At 32.5% G+C, this 16237-nt stretch overlaps 1 protein-coding gene across 1 annotated transcript in view; it reads left to right on the forward strand.

The window, feature by feature from the left end:
- The window catches only part of LOC100924579 (cysteine-rich secretory protein 3), a 37632-nt gene that overhangs the window by 8766 nt on the left and 12629 nt on the right, over positions 1 to 16237 (forward strand). Inside the window, exons 2-5 of the mRNA XM_031964734.1 lie at positions 6270 to 6337; positions 8896 to 9012; positions 11025 to 11112; positions 15126 to 15268. Coding sequence (XP_031820594.1) covers positions 6272 to 6337; positions 8896 to 9012; positions 11025 to 11112; positions 15126 to 15268 — 414 coding nt within the window. The 5' untranslated portion in view covers positions 6270 to 6271. The remainder of the gene's footprint in view (positions 1 to 6269; positions 6338 to 8895; positions 9013 to 11024; positions 11113 to 15125; positions 15269 to 16237) is intronic.

The raw sequence follows: 16237 nt of genomic DNA on the forward strand, positions 1-16237 counted from the left end.
TAAATTATATGACTGATTGGTGACAAAAATTATGAAATTACACAGGGAACAGTATGTATCACTATTGCCTCTTTGAACTAACATGCAATCGATAGACCCCCAACTTAATAGGATTTTTCTTTTAACCTTAAGGGTTACCTAATGCAATCACTTAGTGTACTATAACAACTGTGGCCAGTATTTTTTTTTCATTATTCTTCCAGATTATGATTGAGCAATCATGAACAATTATTTTATGTAGAAATGTAAATATTTTCTTAATTTCTCCTTAATTGTTTATATATATATATATATATATATATTACATATATACATATACACACATATATATATATCAGATTGTATTTATAATAGATAAATAATATAATGAAGAAATAGTTGTGGAAAGAACTTGTATATACTTAATAAGGAAAAATATATCCTGCAATAAATCTTAAGAAATGAAACTTGTAATATGAGAAGGAATGTAATTTGATTAGCTCTGAGTTTTGAATTCAGGTATAACTTTACGTTCCTCCTCCCTTTCCCCCAACCCCTCATCCCCAACTGTCCTTACCTGTGTAAGGAGAGCAGGGCCCAGCATAATAATAAGTAGGTTAGAAAAATGAACAACAAAAAATATCAAAAATAGTCTTACTATAAAGACCATAAAAAGCTATGAAACAGGGAAGTTTAAGAAACAAACATGGAATAAGACAGTACTCTACCTTCCAAGAAAATTGCCAAGAGCTTGCCAGAAGGGTGCTTACTTACTTTAAAATACTGTTGATGAATGTGAATGACTGAAAATGTTGAGAAAATGACATTATAAAGGCAATGGCAGGATCTTCTTGACTTAATATTTCCCCTGTACTAATTCTTTTCTGAAGAGAAATATTTTCCACCTTATTAATTCTAAATCTGTTTATGATATTTAACGAATAATTTGAAAACTCTGTTGCATGGTTCAATATTCCAAAAGGATTTTTATGATTTTCCCCCAAATAAACAATAATTAAAGTAAATGTTTACCTATATCAGATCAATCTATGACTTTAGACTTAAACATGTGAGAAGAGTACTGATTTTATTGTATAATATATAAACTTCTGAGAGACAGAGTTCCAGGCATGAAAAATCAATTTATCAATTAGGCCAGCAAATAATCAATAAATTGAGGTCAATGATTTCTTTTGTCAATCAAACATGAAAAGATAACATCTCCTTAAATCTCTGTGTCTCCCTTCTGACAATGAACTCCTTTGATAAGTGAAAAGCAACACTGATTGGCAGACATTTAATGATAAGGTGGGTTAAGAGTTCTCAACTTCTCCTGTTGATGTTGAGGGTAAGGGTTTGAAGGGGACATGAAAACTGAAAATGTGGCCTGGTCCTGAGATTTATTAAATAACCTCCATTAGTCTGGAAAAGGTGAGCCACCCTCATCAGAATCTCTCTGGCTAAATTTCTCCTTTGTAGACCAGGTCATGCCCAACTGTAATGAAGGAAGCAATGACAAATGAGTCACTTTTTAATATTGTGGAATGAGTTAAGGATAGCTTCTGGCTCATGGGTAAAGAGATTGAGTCCAGACCTTGGGAGGAACTAGAATGTGATCACATTCTTTTTCTAAAACAGGAGAGGTCTCTCTAAAAGAAAGAGTGAAAGACAGATATTTAAAAAAAGAGAATATTACATTTTGTGGTGTTCTCTTCTTTTTCTAAAAGATGATGGTTCCAGGAGCAGGTTTCTTGGGGAGGTTTTCTGAAGGCAACCTTAGTTTCCGTTCAGAGTAATAATCACCTCAAATGCATCCAGGGATTAAAGTACAGTCTTTCATTGTCTCTTCCAAAATAGCCCAGTAAGCTTTCCTTAGTTCCGGCAGCTCTTGTTGCTAGTCCTTTGCCTCTACTTCTCCCAGCTTCAGCCTCTCCTCTTCTGAATCCCCAGTTCTGCCTGACTGCAGTCTCTAGCTTCTCAATCTCCTCAACTGACTCCTCCACTGACTCAACTCATTTTATGCTCTTTTAGAGGTGTAAACTCAAAGGTTGACTCCTCCTCCAAGAGTGGGATTGTGGGAAGTGTAACTTTGTGAATTTCCTGGACTTGTGAACTCTAAAGTATGAGCTAATGTGTGAACTCTCAAAGGTGTAAACTTAAGCATTGTTTCTATCAATTCCAGTGAGTTAACACCTTGTTTCAAGTTCAGGCTTATAACAACATTTAAATATTGATAATCAAATGACAGGGCATTAAAATAATTTTCCTAGTTTTCAACAATATCCTTAAATTTTTCATTACAATTTATTTTTATTCATTTCATTAAATATTTATCAATTACATGTAAAATATTTTAGCATTACTTTTTTTTTTTCAAATTTTGAGTTCCAAATTCTCTTCCTCCCTTTCATTCTTCCTCTATTTCATAAGAAGGGAAGAAATGTTATGTGAATTGAACATGTGATATTATGAAAAGCATATTTCCATTATTAGCCATGTTGCAAGAGAAAATGCAATTTTTTAAAAATGTGCTTCAATTTTCATTCAGAGAATATCAGTTATCTCTCTAGAGACAGCATGTTAATGATGGATACTTTGGAATTGTCTTGAATCATTATCTTGCTAATTAAGTTTTTACAATTGACCAAAGTAGGGTCTAGAATTCCTAAAACAAGGGACTTCTGAGCCTCCTTCCCACCACCCTTAACCAAGCTAATTGTATCAAAAAAAGAGGGAGGGAGCTTCCTTAGGATTACATCAATGGTTTAATAATCATAACTGATTACTTATATAGGAGCTCTTTGGGGATGGCTGCCAGAGAATTCATTGGATTTCAGATTCTCAAGAACCTGACCACAAAAAGTTAATACAGTGACAGGGAAGATCAAAATACACACTTAGAAAAGGATAATAAGATCAAAGACATTACAAAACTGAAAGAAAATATAAATTGGTTGCAGTCCATGAATGAGTCTAAAAAGGATTTTGAAAATCAAATAGTAGAGTTAGAGGAAAATTGGGGAAAAAATGAGAGATATATAGGAAAATCATGAAACAAGAGTCAAAAACTTAGTAAAGGAGGCACAAAAACTACTGAAGAAAATAATAACTTAAAAAAAAATGCTAAAATGGTAAAAGAGACACAAAAATCCACCTCAGAGAATTCCTTAAAAAGTAGAACAGGGCAAATGGAAATGGAGGTACAAAAGTTCATTGAAGAAAATAATTCTTTAAAAATAAGAATTATGCAAGTGGAAGTTAATGACTGTATGAGACATCCAAAAATAATAAAACAAAATCAAAGAATGGAAAAATAGAAGAAAATGTGAAATATCTCATTGGAAAAACAACTAATTCAGAAATAGATTGAAAAGAAATAATTTAAGAATTGCTGAGCTATGTGAAAGAGCCTGATATATTTCAATAAATTATCAAGAAAAATTGCTCTGATATCCTAGTACTTAAAGGTAAAATAGAAATCGAATGAATCCACCATTCATCTTTTGGAAGAGATCCCAAAATGAAAACTCCCAGCAATTTCAGAGCTCCCAGGTCAAAGAGAAATTACTAAAAGCAACCACAAAGAAACAATCTCAATATTGTGTAGACACAGTATGAATAACATAAGTTTTAAAAGTTTTCACATTAAAGAATTGGAGTGCTTGGAAAGGGTAAAGGAGCTAGGATCACAACCAAGAGTCATCTACCCAGCAACATTAAGTATAATTTTTCAGAAGGAAAATGGAAATTTAATGAAATTGAGTACTTTCAAGTTTTCTGTAGAAAAGACCAGAACTGAATAAAAGAAAGAAAGAGACAGAGACAGAGAGAAAAAAGAAGTCAGGCAGGCAGAAAGGAAGGAAGGAAGGAAGGAAGGAAAGAAGGAAGGAAGGAAGAAAGGAAGGAAGGAAGGAAGGAAGGAAGGAAGGAAGGAAGGAAGGAAGGAAGGAAGGAAGGAAGGAAGAAGGAAGAAAGGAAGGAAGGAAGGTAGGAAGGAAGGAAGAAAGGCAGGCAAGAAGGAAGGCAGGCAGGCAGGCAGGCAGGAAGGCAGGCAGGCAGGCAGGCAGGCAGGAAGGCAGGCAGGCAGGCAGGCAGGAAGGCTGGCAGGAAGGCAGGAAAGCAGGAAGGAAGGAAGGAAGGAAGGAAGGAAGGAAGGAAGGAAGGAAGGAAGGAAGGAAGGAAGGAAGGAAGGAAGGAAGGAAGGAAAAAAGGAAGAAAGGAAAGAAAGAAGTAAGAAAGGAAAGAAAGAAGGAAGGAAGGAGGGAGAGAGGGAGGGATGCTTTTTCTGTGTGTGTGCCTCTATCTCTGTCTCTCTCTGCCTCTCTCTCTGTGTATGTATCTGTCTTTCTCTGCCTACCTCTCTGTTTATCTTTTTGTCTGTCTCTCTAGATGTGTGTTATAGTTGTTTTGTATGTATGTGTGTTTCTATTTGTCTCTGTGTGTCCATGTGTCTGTAACAGGGAAAGTGGGATTAGAATTCTCTGTACTGATTTTTTAAAAAGTAGAAGGAGCATATCATAAAGAAAGAATAACAAGCTTGGATGGGCCATGAGTCTAGCTTAGTGTAGTAGCAGTTTGATGCTTTTGATTATTAATACCTATGATAATTAAACTCAATTTGAACCTTTGAATCAGCTTTTCACCTTGCTTAGGATATAATCCTGACTTGTGTAAGCAGTGTTCTTCCAAATGATTTTCTAGATCTCCATTTCTATTATTATTCTCTATTAAAATATTAGCTCCTTAAGAGACTGTGTTTCTTGCTTGATGTTTTATGCCCAAACAATTATCACGGGGCCTAATATACATTAAATGCTTAATAATTTTTTTAAAATTCTCATATGTATGTGTATTTTCTTTAATTACATGTCATTCCAATAGACTATAAGCTCCCCAGTTAGGTTTTGGGCTTTGTTTTATTTTTATTTTTTGTTTTGTTTTGTTTGTTTATAATTTTGTATTTTCTTCCTAGAAACTCACACAATGTCTGTCATATTATAGGTATTTAATAAATACTCATTGATTATGTGACTGCCCAGCTCCAGAAATATATTTGCATTCACTATAATATATGCAAGCTCATCACCCTATGTACAAACCTTCTTAGTAAAGAGTAGCTGAGTGATCTAGTCAGAAAAATGGAATTCTTCCTTTTCTCTTACTGGGTCATACTACTTAGGACCTTAGTTTCTTTATCTATAAAAAGAGAATACATATTCCTGCCATTATTGCCCTTAAAGGATTGTCATAGCGATTGAAATGAGAAGATGGATATGAAAATGCCTTCTAAAAATAACAATAGAGAGCATGTATTGTAGAGGGCTGTAGATAGTGGGGGAACTCTGGGTAAGATATAAGACCCTTCAGCCCAGAGGGAACCTGCTGACAATGTCTAGTTTGGCTCCCCATTTGACCATCTGTGTTCTACTTGATATTTACAATAAGAGGCATTTACATATCTACAGTATGATGCTTATAGTTAACACATACATAGTGTGCTATGGTGATGTAATGGTTCTATAGTTGGCACATGCTCAATGTGTTGTAGTGATGTAATTATACTAACATATTTAAAGGCTGAGAGGACTTGAAATAAATGAAATCTATATCTTTGATCATCCTCATGAGTCTCTTGCCTTCACTACTCCTCCACTAAGAGTAAGGACTCAGGTTAGTCCCAAGATCCTTCAGAGAGCTAGTCTGGATGGTATAATATACATAACATTTTTGGGTTTTTAAAATGGTTTAAAATATCTCATTTTATTCTTATTACAACTTTTGGAAATAGTGATATTATTATCTTCAATTTATAGATGAGAAAACTGAAATAGACAGAAGTTAAATGACTTGTCCAGAGTCACACTACCAGGAAGTGTCTGAGTCTGGATTTGAATTCAGGTTTTATTCACTCCAAGCCTAGAACTCCATCAATTTCACCACTTAGCTGCCTCATAGATTCTAAAGTAAAACATACTCTGTACTATGCTTGCTATTTAGCTGAATAATTACAAAATTCTGTGGAGGTGGTGGTAATAATCATGATGATGATGATGGTTGTGACTGAAGTTAAGAGAATTGTCCAGGATCACACTACTACTAAGTGTCTGAACCTGATTTTAATTTAGTTCTTCATGAATTCAGGTCAAACATTTTCCCACAATTTGCTTGCCAATCTGCTTAAATACTGACTTTTGTGATGTTGATGGATGAGGATAAGAATGAGCATGAGGATGAGGATGATTGTAAGGGCAAAATTTTACATGTTTTCTGTTTTTTTTTTTTTTTTCCAGCAATGACTTTACTACCTGGGCTGCTTTCCTTAGCTTCCATCCTGCTCCTATTTTGTGGTGATGCAAAGGTATGATTATGTATGATTATGGTTCAACAACTTCCTTCAAGCATACTATAAATTTGTCCATGCCTGGTTAAATGAACCATTTCTACATAATACACCCTAAGCTTTCATATCTAGGCCTACTCTCAGTGTAACACATTAATCCATAGAACAGGCATTCTTATGATTTTATGGATAAAGAGACACAAAATTAAATGCCAATGATTCTTTTCATTATCCCTTCATATATCTTCTTAATTCCTTCATAATTCTACATTTATCATCTTTTCTAATGCCTTAAGTCTCTTCCTTAAAAGCTATTGTTTGAATATCTGCAGATAAAGATTATTGATTGCAGTCAGTGACAATAGTATTTATCTTGTCTTCTGTATAAATGTCTACAAACTCAAAAGTGGATTTACATCTCTATGATCACTACTCAGCAAATGCTTTTCGTATAATAAATGCTAACTACATCATTCATTCACTTGTCATAGTATTTTTCTCACCTTCCATTTGCTCAGTTCTAAGTCTAATGGACCCAAATTAGTCTAGGGACTGAAGTAATTGCTTATCATTAACATTTAAAGAGCACTTTAAGGTTTTCAAAATGCTTTGCATATAACTGTCAACTACGTTGCACAGTAGATAAAGCTCTGGGTTTGAAATCAGGAAGGCTAATCTCCACAAGTTCATATCCAGCCTCAGATACTAGCTATGAGACCCTAGGTAAGTCACTTATTCCTATTTGTCTCAGTTTTCTCATCTGTAAAATGAGCTGCAGAAGGAAATGGCAGACCACTTCAGTATCTTTGCCAAGAAGATCCCAAATGGGGTCACATGTAATCAAATGATTCCATAACAAATTAATTGTGTATGTATCATTTTATTTTCACAACAATCTTAGGACGTAGATGCAGGCATTATTTTTATTGTGTAGATGAGGAAAACAAGGCAGACAGAGGTTCTATTTTTCTAGATTCACACAGTTAGTACTTATATAACATTAACATTTTATAATTACTTCAATTTTGTATTCAATATATTATATTATTTTCACTATCCTAATATTTAATGATTCCATGTGAATTTATTTGAGATATAGGTGGTCTTGATTAGTTTGAGTAATGAGACCTGAAATAGATGAGTGTATTGTAATAACTACTTGAAGTTTTATTTATATAAAAATATGACAGTTATAGATCAATGATAATATAATTAATATACTTAATAATTAAATCATTTCACAGGATGCATTATTTGTCCTAATAGGAACTTAGTTATATATAGTAAGTTATCATTGCCTTGGGAACAATGATAAGATTAAGTGATATAAGGTCACTAAAAACAAGGTATATGATTCTAAATATTAACACCTGTGTATCATTTCTAATATTAGAATTAGAATTATAAAAATTATAATATTAGAATATTAGATGATAATAAAGACAGTCCCAATCCCAGAATCATTTTTGTTGCTCTGTAAATAAAAAATTCCCCTATAAAATCCTATCTCCTCATATCTCTTTTATTATCCCTAGATTTTTTCCAATATTCAGAAGCCCTCCATCCTCAGTTTTTTCCCATCTCTCTCCACCTATTGATGATCTTTTATGGAATTCATTTACCTTACCTGAGACACAAATTTGATCACTGGCCATCTATTTCATCAGTGGAGTTAGATTAGGACAGGCTGTACAGAGAAAAGGTCATACTCTATCCTCTGATAATCTCCTATCAATGACAGAAAGAAATGTCATTATATTCACTCTTTATGATGTTAATGGTTTTAAGTCACTATATTAACATAATATTGTAGGGATAGAGATCAGACCTATGAATCCATTTGAAATGGAAACAACTGTGAGGAAACTCCATTTACTGTTTCAGGTGAACACCTTAGTCTTTAGAGTTTAATAAATAAATTAGAGTATAGATGAATTGGCCAAGATCATGAAGCAAGTAAATGTTAGAAGCAAGGCTTGAATCCTCATAATCCTTTCCCATGAGGGAAGTTCTCCTTCCATTACCACATATTGCTTCTTTCAATAAATTCATAGTAGTTATTTTGTATTTGCTACTTAATCTCTGCCTTTGAACTTGATAGAACTATATATTGAAAATAAGTTGTAGTACAGGCTAAGCATGCATACTATTAAGCAGAAATAGTGGAATGTCTTATCTAAAACATTCCAGTGAAGAATTCATGTGGTGAAAAATGTTAAGATGTTAAGAATATAGTAGATATTTATCTTTTTGAATTTATTTCATCTAGGACTATCTGTGGCTTAGGAGTTGTTTACATAAATTAAGGATATTTCTTCTAGGTCTAGGATGGTATGATTCTCTTTTTAATCTGTTTATCCTATCCTGACTTGGAGTTAATAACAGGAGGTTTAAATAGTATTTTCCTATTTTACAAGTTTTCTACAATGAAAAATAAAAGAAATATCCTATGAGTTAATGACATAATAAATTAATAATTTCTTAAAATATTTCGATGAATTGGACTGGAAAGGATATTCAGGTTTAAGAATTCATCTTGGTAAAATACCTCTCTTATTTTTTTTCTTCATACATAGAGTGTAGACTTTGAATCTTTATCAACTGAAGATGAAAAAAACCAACAGGAAATAGTAGACAAGCACAATGCCCTGAGAGCACAAGCCTCCCCACCTGCCTCCAATATGCTAAAGATGGTAAGTTTCAATTCACCATCAGAGGAATAGAATATGGATCAGGATATAATGATGATGTCTTAGTTAAAATTTAATTATATTTATCAGCAATAATTATATATTTATAATTTTATTGTATAATTCATAATTATATAATGGCAGTTCTTCTATGTCATTCCAACATAAATATTAAAAATATGTTGTGCTACAAAGCCTAGGAGCAATACAAAGTTGAAAGAAAATGCAATCCTTTCTCTTTTGAAGCTTAGGCTCTAGGAGGAGGACAACATAAACACAAATAACTGCAATAGAATATATCACAAATACATGATAAAAATCCAAATTCTTTGGGTAGCCCAAAAAGGAAGTTGCTAGGAAAAAGTGGAATCATGACAGGAGTGTCATTTATATGGTAGTTTTTAGTTTTCCAAGAGGCTTTCAAGTTATTCTTAGAATCCTCTGAGATAGACAAAACAGGAATTATTAACCTTTTCTCCCCTACCCACTAAATAGAAAAGGAGAAAAGTTTTTGAAAGGCTATATAATCTGCCTCAGAACATGCAAGTACTAGTTACAAAACTCAAAGTCTTCTAAACCTCAACTCAATAAAATTTAAAAATTAAAAATGTATTGAAATAAAGTTGACACAGGGTGTTATGCCAAGCACACTCAGGCTTCTTCTTAGCATGCTATGAGTACCTCATGTCACTGAAAAGCAAGAATCTGAATTGACTACAGAAAAGCTAAGGAGTGAGGAAGATAGTTAATCATTAAACCCTGCTATATTTGTCTTCAATCAACCATTCTGTTTCTCTTAGTACCAACAAAAGAAGTCTAAGAGAGACTAGGAATTAATATTAAACAATGAGCAAGGGACTGAGATGGAACTAGAAGTTAGTCCTCAGGACTGATACAGTGTTTTTGTTTTATGGTGCTTCATACACATATTTTCTCCTGTCAAGAAACATTATTGCTCCTTAGTCATAAGTCCTAATAGCTAAGTATTTTCCGAACATAGGTCATTGGTGATGAGTAAGATAATGGGGATGACTCAGTGTAACCTGTTACAATGAAAGAAAAAAAAAAGTCAGTGAATGCCTAACTTTTGATAGGTCAATGACATTTTTTTTAATCTTAAAATGTCTATGATTTTATTGATGATGAGGCTAATAGCAATGAAGCTATCATTTAATAGAAAATGTTAGATGCAACTATACTGTAGAGTGGTTGAAGATCTGGAACTAGAATCAATTAGACCTGAGTTCAAAGTTAGTCTCGTACACTTACCAGCTATGAGACTGTATGCTAGTAATTTATAAATCACAAGCTCTTTTTTTCTCAATTTCTTCAAGTATAAAATGGGGAGAATAATAATCCCTACCTCTCTATTTTGTTATCTCAAATGAAATAATACTCATTAATACTTTAGTTCAGTGTCAATGCCTATTTTTTTTCTTTCCCTCTTAGAAAATAGCCTAGAAATCAAAGAAATTAAGTGATTCTCCATAGTAACATATATAAATAGTGGAGACAAAAGTTTTCTTGTGCCACACTGTCTTTTCATTCTATAATTATAACTTATCTGTGTTTTGTTAGAGAGGTAAATTTGAATCTTACTTCTAATATTTTCTAGCTATATAAATTTTAAAAATTCTATTAGGCTCTCAGAAATATTTTTAAGAAAAAATAAAATTTACTTTTGATTCATGAGATTACTATGAAGAAAATTTCTTGTAAATAGCAAAATGTCACAAATTATGTCATTGTTATTGAATATTTGATCACTACAAGAATAATTATTGAGCAAATAATATATTATTGTTATGCCTTTTTTGTATTTTTCCCTTCAGTAAACTATAATCTCCACAATGACAGATATAATGACTAATTTAATTTTTTGTGTACTTACATGAGTGTTGAATAAAACAATTTTTCTCATTATACAGATAATTGATAAATGTTTGAAGTGCTTTAATAAAAGTTTGGATTAGATTTTCAATCAAGATGTATATACATTTTTCTTTTTATTTTAGGAATGGTTCCAAGAAGCACAAAAAACAGCTCAGATCTGGGCAGATACATGTTCTTTTGAACATAGTCAAAGAAATAACAGAACAATTGGTAAGTAAAAAATAATAATAATAAAGGGGCAATTTATGAATTGGTGACTGAATTTATTATGATGTGACACTTTGAAACATTTGTGACCTCACTGCTGTGGAAGCCTCCTCCCTGAACATCATATCTATTTATCCCCATATATTGTACTATTCTGGCTTTTTCATCGGAGGATACAGTTTTAAACCCAGTTTAAATAGTTACCTTCCTTGTGTTAATCAAGTCAATTATCAAGTTTATTTGGTTTCAGTGTCTTCATCTCTAAAAATAGGCAGATTTGGTCTTCTCCAAGGTTTTTTGCAGCTTTAAATCTAATGTAGGTGTGTGTGTGTGTGTGTATAATATACACAGGTATATTATATACATGTATATTATATACACATGTATCTTATATATACACACATATATGCATGCATATACAGATGGATACATATATACATATATATTATATATAGATGGATACATATGTGTGCACATGTAAATAGTAAAACTCTACCTCCCCCCTACTGAGAAGAAAAAAAAATAAAGGCTTTGTTAAAATGGGTATAGTTAAGCAAAACAAATTTTATATGTGTGTGTTTGTATGTATGTATATGGATGGATACTTACATTATCTCATTCTCTGCTCTGAAATTGCTGTTGGTCATTATTATTAGTCTTTTGAATTATTCTTCATTCTTCTGAAATTGCTGTTGGTCGTTATACTGGTTAAAATTTTTGTTTCTCTCAAATTTGTTTGTCTTTGCTATGTTATTTTATTTGTATAAATCCTCCATCTGCTGCTGTTCACTCCCCTCTGCATCATATATGTCTTCCTAAGCTTCTTTACAAACATGTTCTTCATCTTTCTTATACTAGCTTTATATTTCAATATTTTATATACCATAATTTTTTCAGTATTTCTCCAGCTAAAAGGCATCCCCTCACATTCCCACAATTTACCAGGATTATTTTATGCCTGAAGTTAGCTCTCCCCTATTTCATTTTCTCCTTTTTCTTTCCCTCTTATATTTCTGTTGAGCAATATGTATTTTACCCAAATATTTGTGTTTACTTCTCTCTTTTGATCATTTCAGATGATGGTAAGGTTCAAGTGTCAGTCACTTTCCTTGTTGTGATACAGGAGCCACTTGCCAGTGGCTGTTGGAGGTCTATCTCAGAACTGTAGAATGGATCTCTTCATGTGAGAGGATGATAATAATACAAGGAGACTGAGAGGCAGTTGCTGTTCTCTGACCTCTCCACTGAGAGGCAATTGCCTTGTCTGACCTCTCTCCTCTTCCCTCTGCCTCCAATTTATTTCAAGCCCAGTCCATAAGCAACGCCTGTGTCAGTAAAAGCTGCATTGCAACTCCTTCAGATGTTATGATCCACAGCTGTGGAGGCTCTAGAAGAATTAACCTGCCCCTTCACTTAGGCATGTCCTTACCACTTCCTCATCCCCCTTTTGTTTGTATATGTGTCTACTTGCAGGTCCTGATTATGTAAGACACTTTTCTCTAACTTTCTTGGTCCTTTTTCCTTAACGTATTTCCCTCCTTTCCCTTAATTCCAGTTATATTCTAGGTCTAGAGTACTCTACACTTATCACTTTTCCCATTGTCTACAGAATTCTCTACACTGAAATGGACTAAAAAAAAGTGATTCAGTGGACATTGTTTTTTAGATTTCCTTAGAGATTTGGTCCTCCTCAGTTCTCCATCATGATCTATATTTTCTAGGTCTCTTATCACACAAGTTTCTGCAACTTGGCCATCTTGGCCTTGTCTCTATGTGTCTCTGTATATACTCAATAGATGACACATTCAATGTACTGGAGGAACTTTATTTGGTTCTTTTAATAGCTAAATACCATCAATGCATTTGGGCTTTTTATCTAGTCTATCTCATTGCTACTATAAAATCTGTTTCTAGTCATATATGCCATCAATGGCTTTTTAATATCATTTCTTGAACCCAATTCATCACTGAAAGTATCATGAATGTAAATGTATTTCTTTAGTTCTTTTTATTCTTTTTATTATTATCATGTAGTAACTAGTATATTTCCCCATTTAATAAAAAAAGATCATATTCAAGCTATGAGATAACCTGAATACCCTCAAGTGTTTTCACACACATCTATTTTCTTCTTTGGAAAATACATTTAAGCAGATGTAAATAATCCAGTAATGAATAAACTCTGAAATTATAGAAAATAAGTATATATTTACTGAAAACACTGTGTGCAATGCATAGTTCTAGGCTCTGGAAAGGTGTATTTTTTTGATGTTCATGATTTTAAAAATGACTATTTTGTCTTAAATAGAGACAGTGTGGCATAGTGGAGAGAGGCAGAGAGAAAGATTACCCCAGAGTCAGGATTCATGTTTTGCTTCTGATATATACTGAGTAGTTATATCCATTACTACTCCAAACAAAAAGTAAATACAATTTGCAATTAAGTCCTGATATCAATTGTTATTCCTATAATAAAGAAATCACAGTCTAATTCCTATTCCTATCTTTCTAAAATACTATTTAACCAACCCATAAATATTTCTGCCCAACACTGTGCTAGGTACTACAGGAAATATACAAAACAAGGCCCTTAATCTTAAACAACTGACAGTCTATATGGGGAAACAGAACAAATATATCTCTTTGGAAATTATACAATAATAAATACAAATAATAAAGGTTTAAAAATAAATGAATTGGTTTCTTGTTATTGAAGAAAGGTTCAGTGTTTGAGACCATTATTATTTATGATTACATTTTACATGCCCAAAATATAATGGTTTTACACTGAATGGAAAAAGTAAAAGAATAACATAGATAATTTAGTTACATTGATATCATGACACTCATGTTCGTCTCCTTTCTCATGATAATTCATCACTTCTTCTGATTAGTTATTAAACTAGTAACATAAATTATATCTCATGATTTTTCCTACTTTTCCCTTGAGAATTAATTGATTTATTCCTATGTACAAACTTCAGCAGTTATATCTAACTGAATGTCTATTAGCATATTGTGCTAAAGAACAGCAGAATAAATGAGACCAAAAAAAAAATTTAAGAAAAACAATGAGTAGCTAACTTTCTCAGTGAATTTAGGAGCAAACTCAGTTCCTAATTCGTCCCAAATCATAGCCATCATCCACAAGAATTTCAATATAGATATATAGATATCAATTAATAAATAAATATTTATTAAATGTCTGCTATGTGCCAGGCACTACTGTAAGTGTTGGGGATACTAAAAAAAGAAGAAGCAAAAGACAACCCTACCCTCAGTGAGCTTACAATCTAAACAAATACATACAAAGCAAGCTATATACAAGATAGATAGGAAATAATTAACAGATTAAAGGCACTGGAAGTAATAAGGTTTGAGAAGATGTAGATGATGATATTTTATTTGAGAATGAGGTAAATTGTCTCATAAATGACTATATAACACAAATGCAGTTCATATAATATATGCATATATCATATATTCAGCATACATATATAAAATTATGTATGTTCATATGTGTGTTTGTTAGAGACAAAGAGACGGAGACAAATTATAACAAAGTCAATCTAGCGTCCAATCACTTAGGTTTGAATAAACATCAATGATACTGACTACACTTTTAGCAATGTATTAAAAAAAAAACATATTTACAAAGTCTTCATTGTGAGAAAAATCACTTCTATCTATCATTATTAGTATTGTTTTCTGACAACATAATCCTACTTTTCAGTTTTCTGAAAATCTTTTTCCCCAGAATCCTTTCATATTTCTCATCATTATAAAATCAAAATATTTCATTCAAAATATCAATCTCATCATCCAATTTCTGTCTATTCTTTTTAAGCCTACAACTTAAAATAAATTGTCTCTTTAGAATAACAATTAAAATTTCTATTTCTCAAGATCATATTGACTCATAGATATAGGACAGATAGATACATAGATTTCTGAAAAGCTATTCAAACTGTGGTTACAAATATTATCCTTTCATGAATGGTTCATTTTCTTCTTAGGGTCCGTGTGTGGTGAAAATCTCTACATGTCAACTGCTCCCACGACATGGTCAAATGTTGTCCAATCATGGTATGATGAGGTTTCAGATTTTAAGTTTGGAAGAGGATCCACTTCAGGTAAAGCAGTTGGACATTATACTCAGGTGAGGAACAGAAATAATTCTGAAGATTGATTATTTCCAGTAGGCTACAATGGTGCAGTGGAAAAAATCCCAACTTGTAGTTAATGAGATTTAAAGTTTGAATCTCAATTCTCGCTGAACTAATTAACCTCTCTAGGTATTAATTTCTTTACTTGTAAAAATTAGTGGATTAAACTAGATTTGTTTTAAGATCACTTTCAGTATAGATCTGTTAATCTACTGGAAATCTTATTTCAAAGGATGCCACACTGAGTGGAAGATGAGTAGATGACAGCAAAGATGTTGGTTTTTTTCTCTTTTTTTCTTTCTCTTTATTTTTTTGCTTTGGTTATGAAAGGAATAAGAGATTTGGAATAATGACTTGAGAGCAATGAATTTATCAAAGGAATATTCTTTAAGGATGGAAGGAATACTAAGCATTTTTCTGTGAATAAAGTCAAAATGCAGTTGAAAGAGATATAAAGTGATAAAATGACTAAAATGGCAAAATATCTGAAGATATGGAAGAAGATGAAATTATATATGTATATATAGTTGAATATGAGATGGAGTAAACGATGAGAAAATTAGTGATGTGTCTTGAGTTAGGGTGCGAGTTGTAGTCTGTGGTGGGGATGGAGAGATTAGTAATGAATGTCTAGTGCTTTTTTTTTTTTTTTTTTACGTAAGAGTCAAGGTCTGAATAAAGGCAAGGGGTGATATTGACAGCTTGAATACAGAAAAGAAGATTTAGAGCACTTACTCTGTGGAATGTGAGAGTCAATCATGAAAAACTTGGAGGAGCACTTAGAAGCAATGGAGAGCTAGATGAACTTGAATCACAGTTTTGCTGTATTTATTACTTCAATCAGTATAACTTTGTGACTTTTTAGTGACATTTAACAGACTTCAAGTATACACAGAAAAGCTTTTTGAGGAGTTCTATGGAAGAGGAGATAAGATAGCAAAGCAGAATTAAAGTTTCATGAA

The sequence above is a fragment of the Sarcophilus harrisii genome, chromosome 4 (genome assembly GCF_902635505.1).
Source record: "Sarcophilus harrisii chromosome 4, mSarHar1.11, whole genome shotgun sequence".
NCBI lineage: Eukaryota > Metazoa > Chordata > Mammalia > Dasyuromorphia > Dasyuridae > Sarcophilus > Sarcophilus harrisii.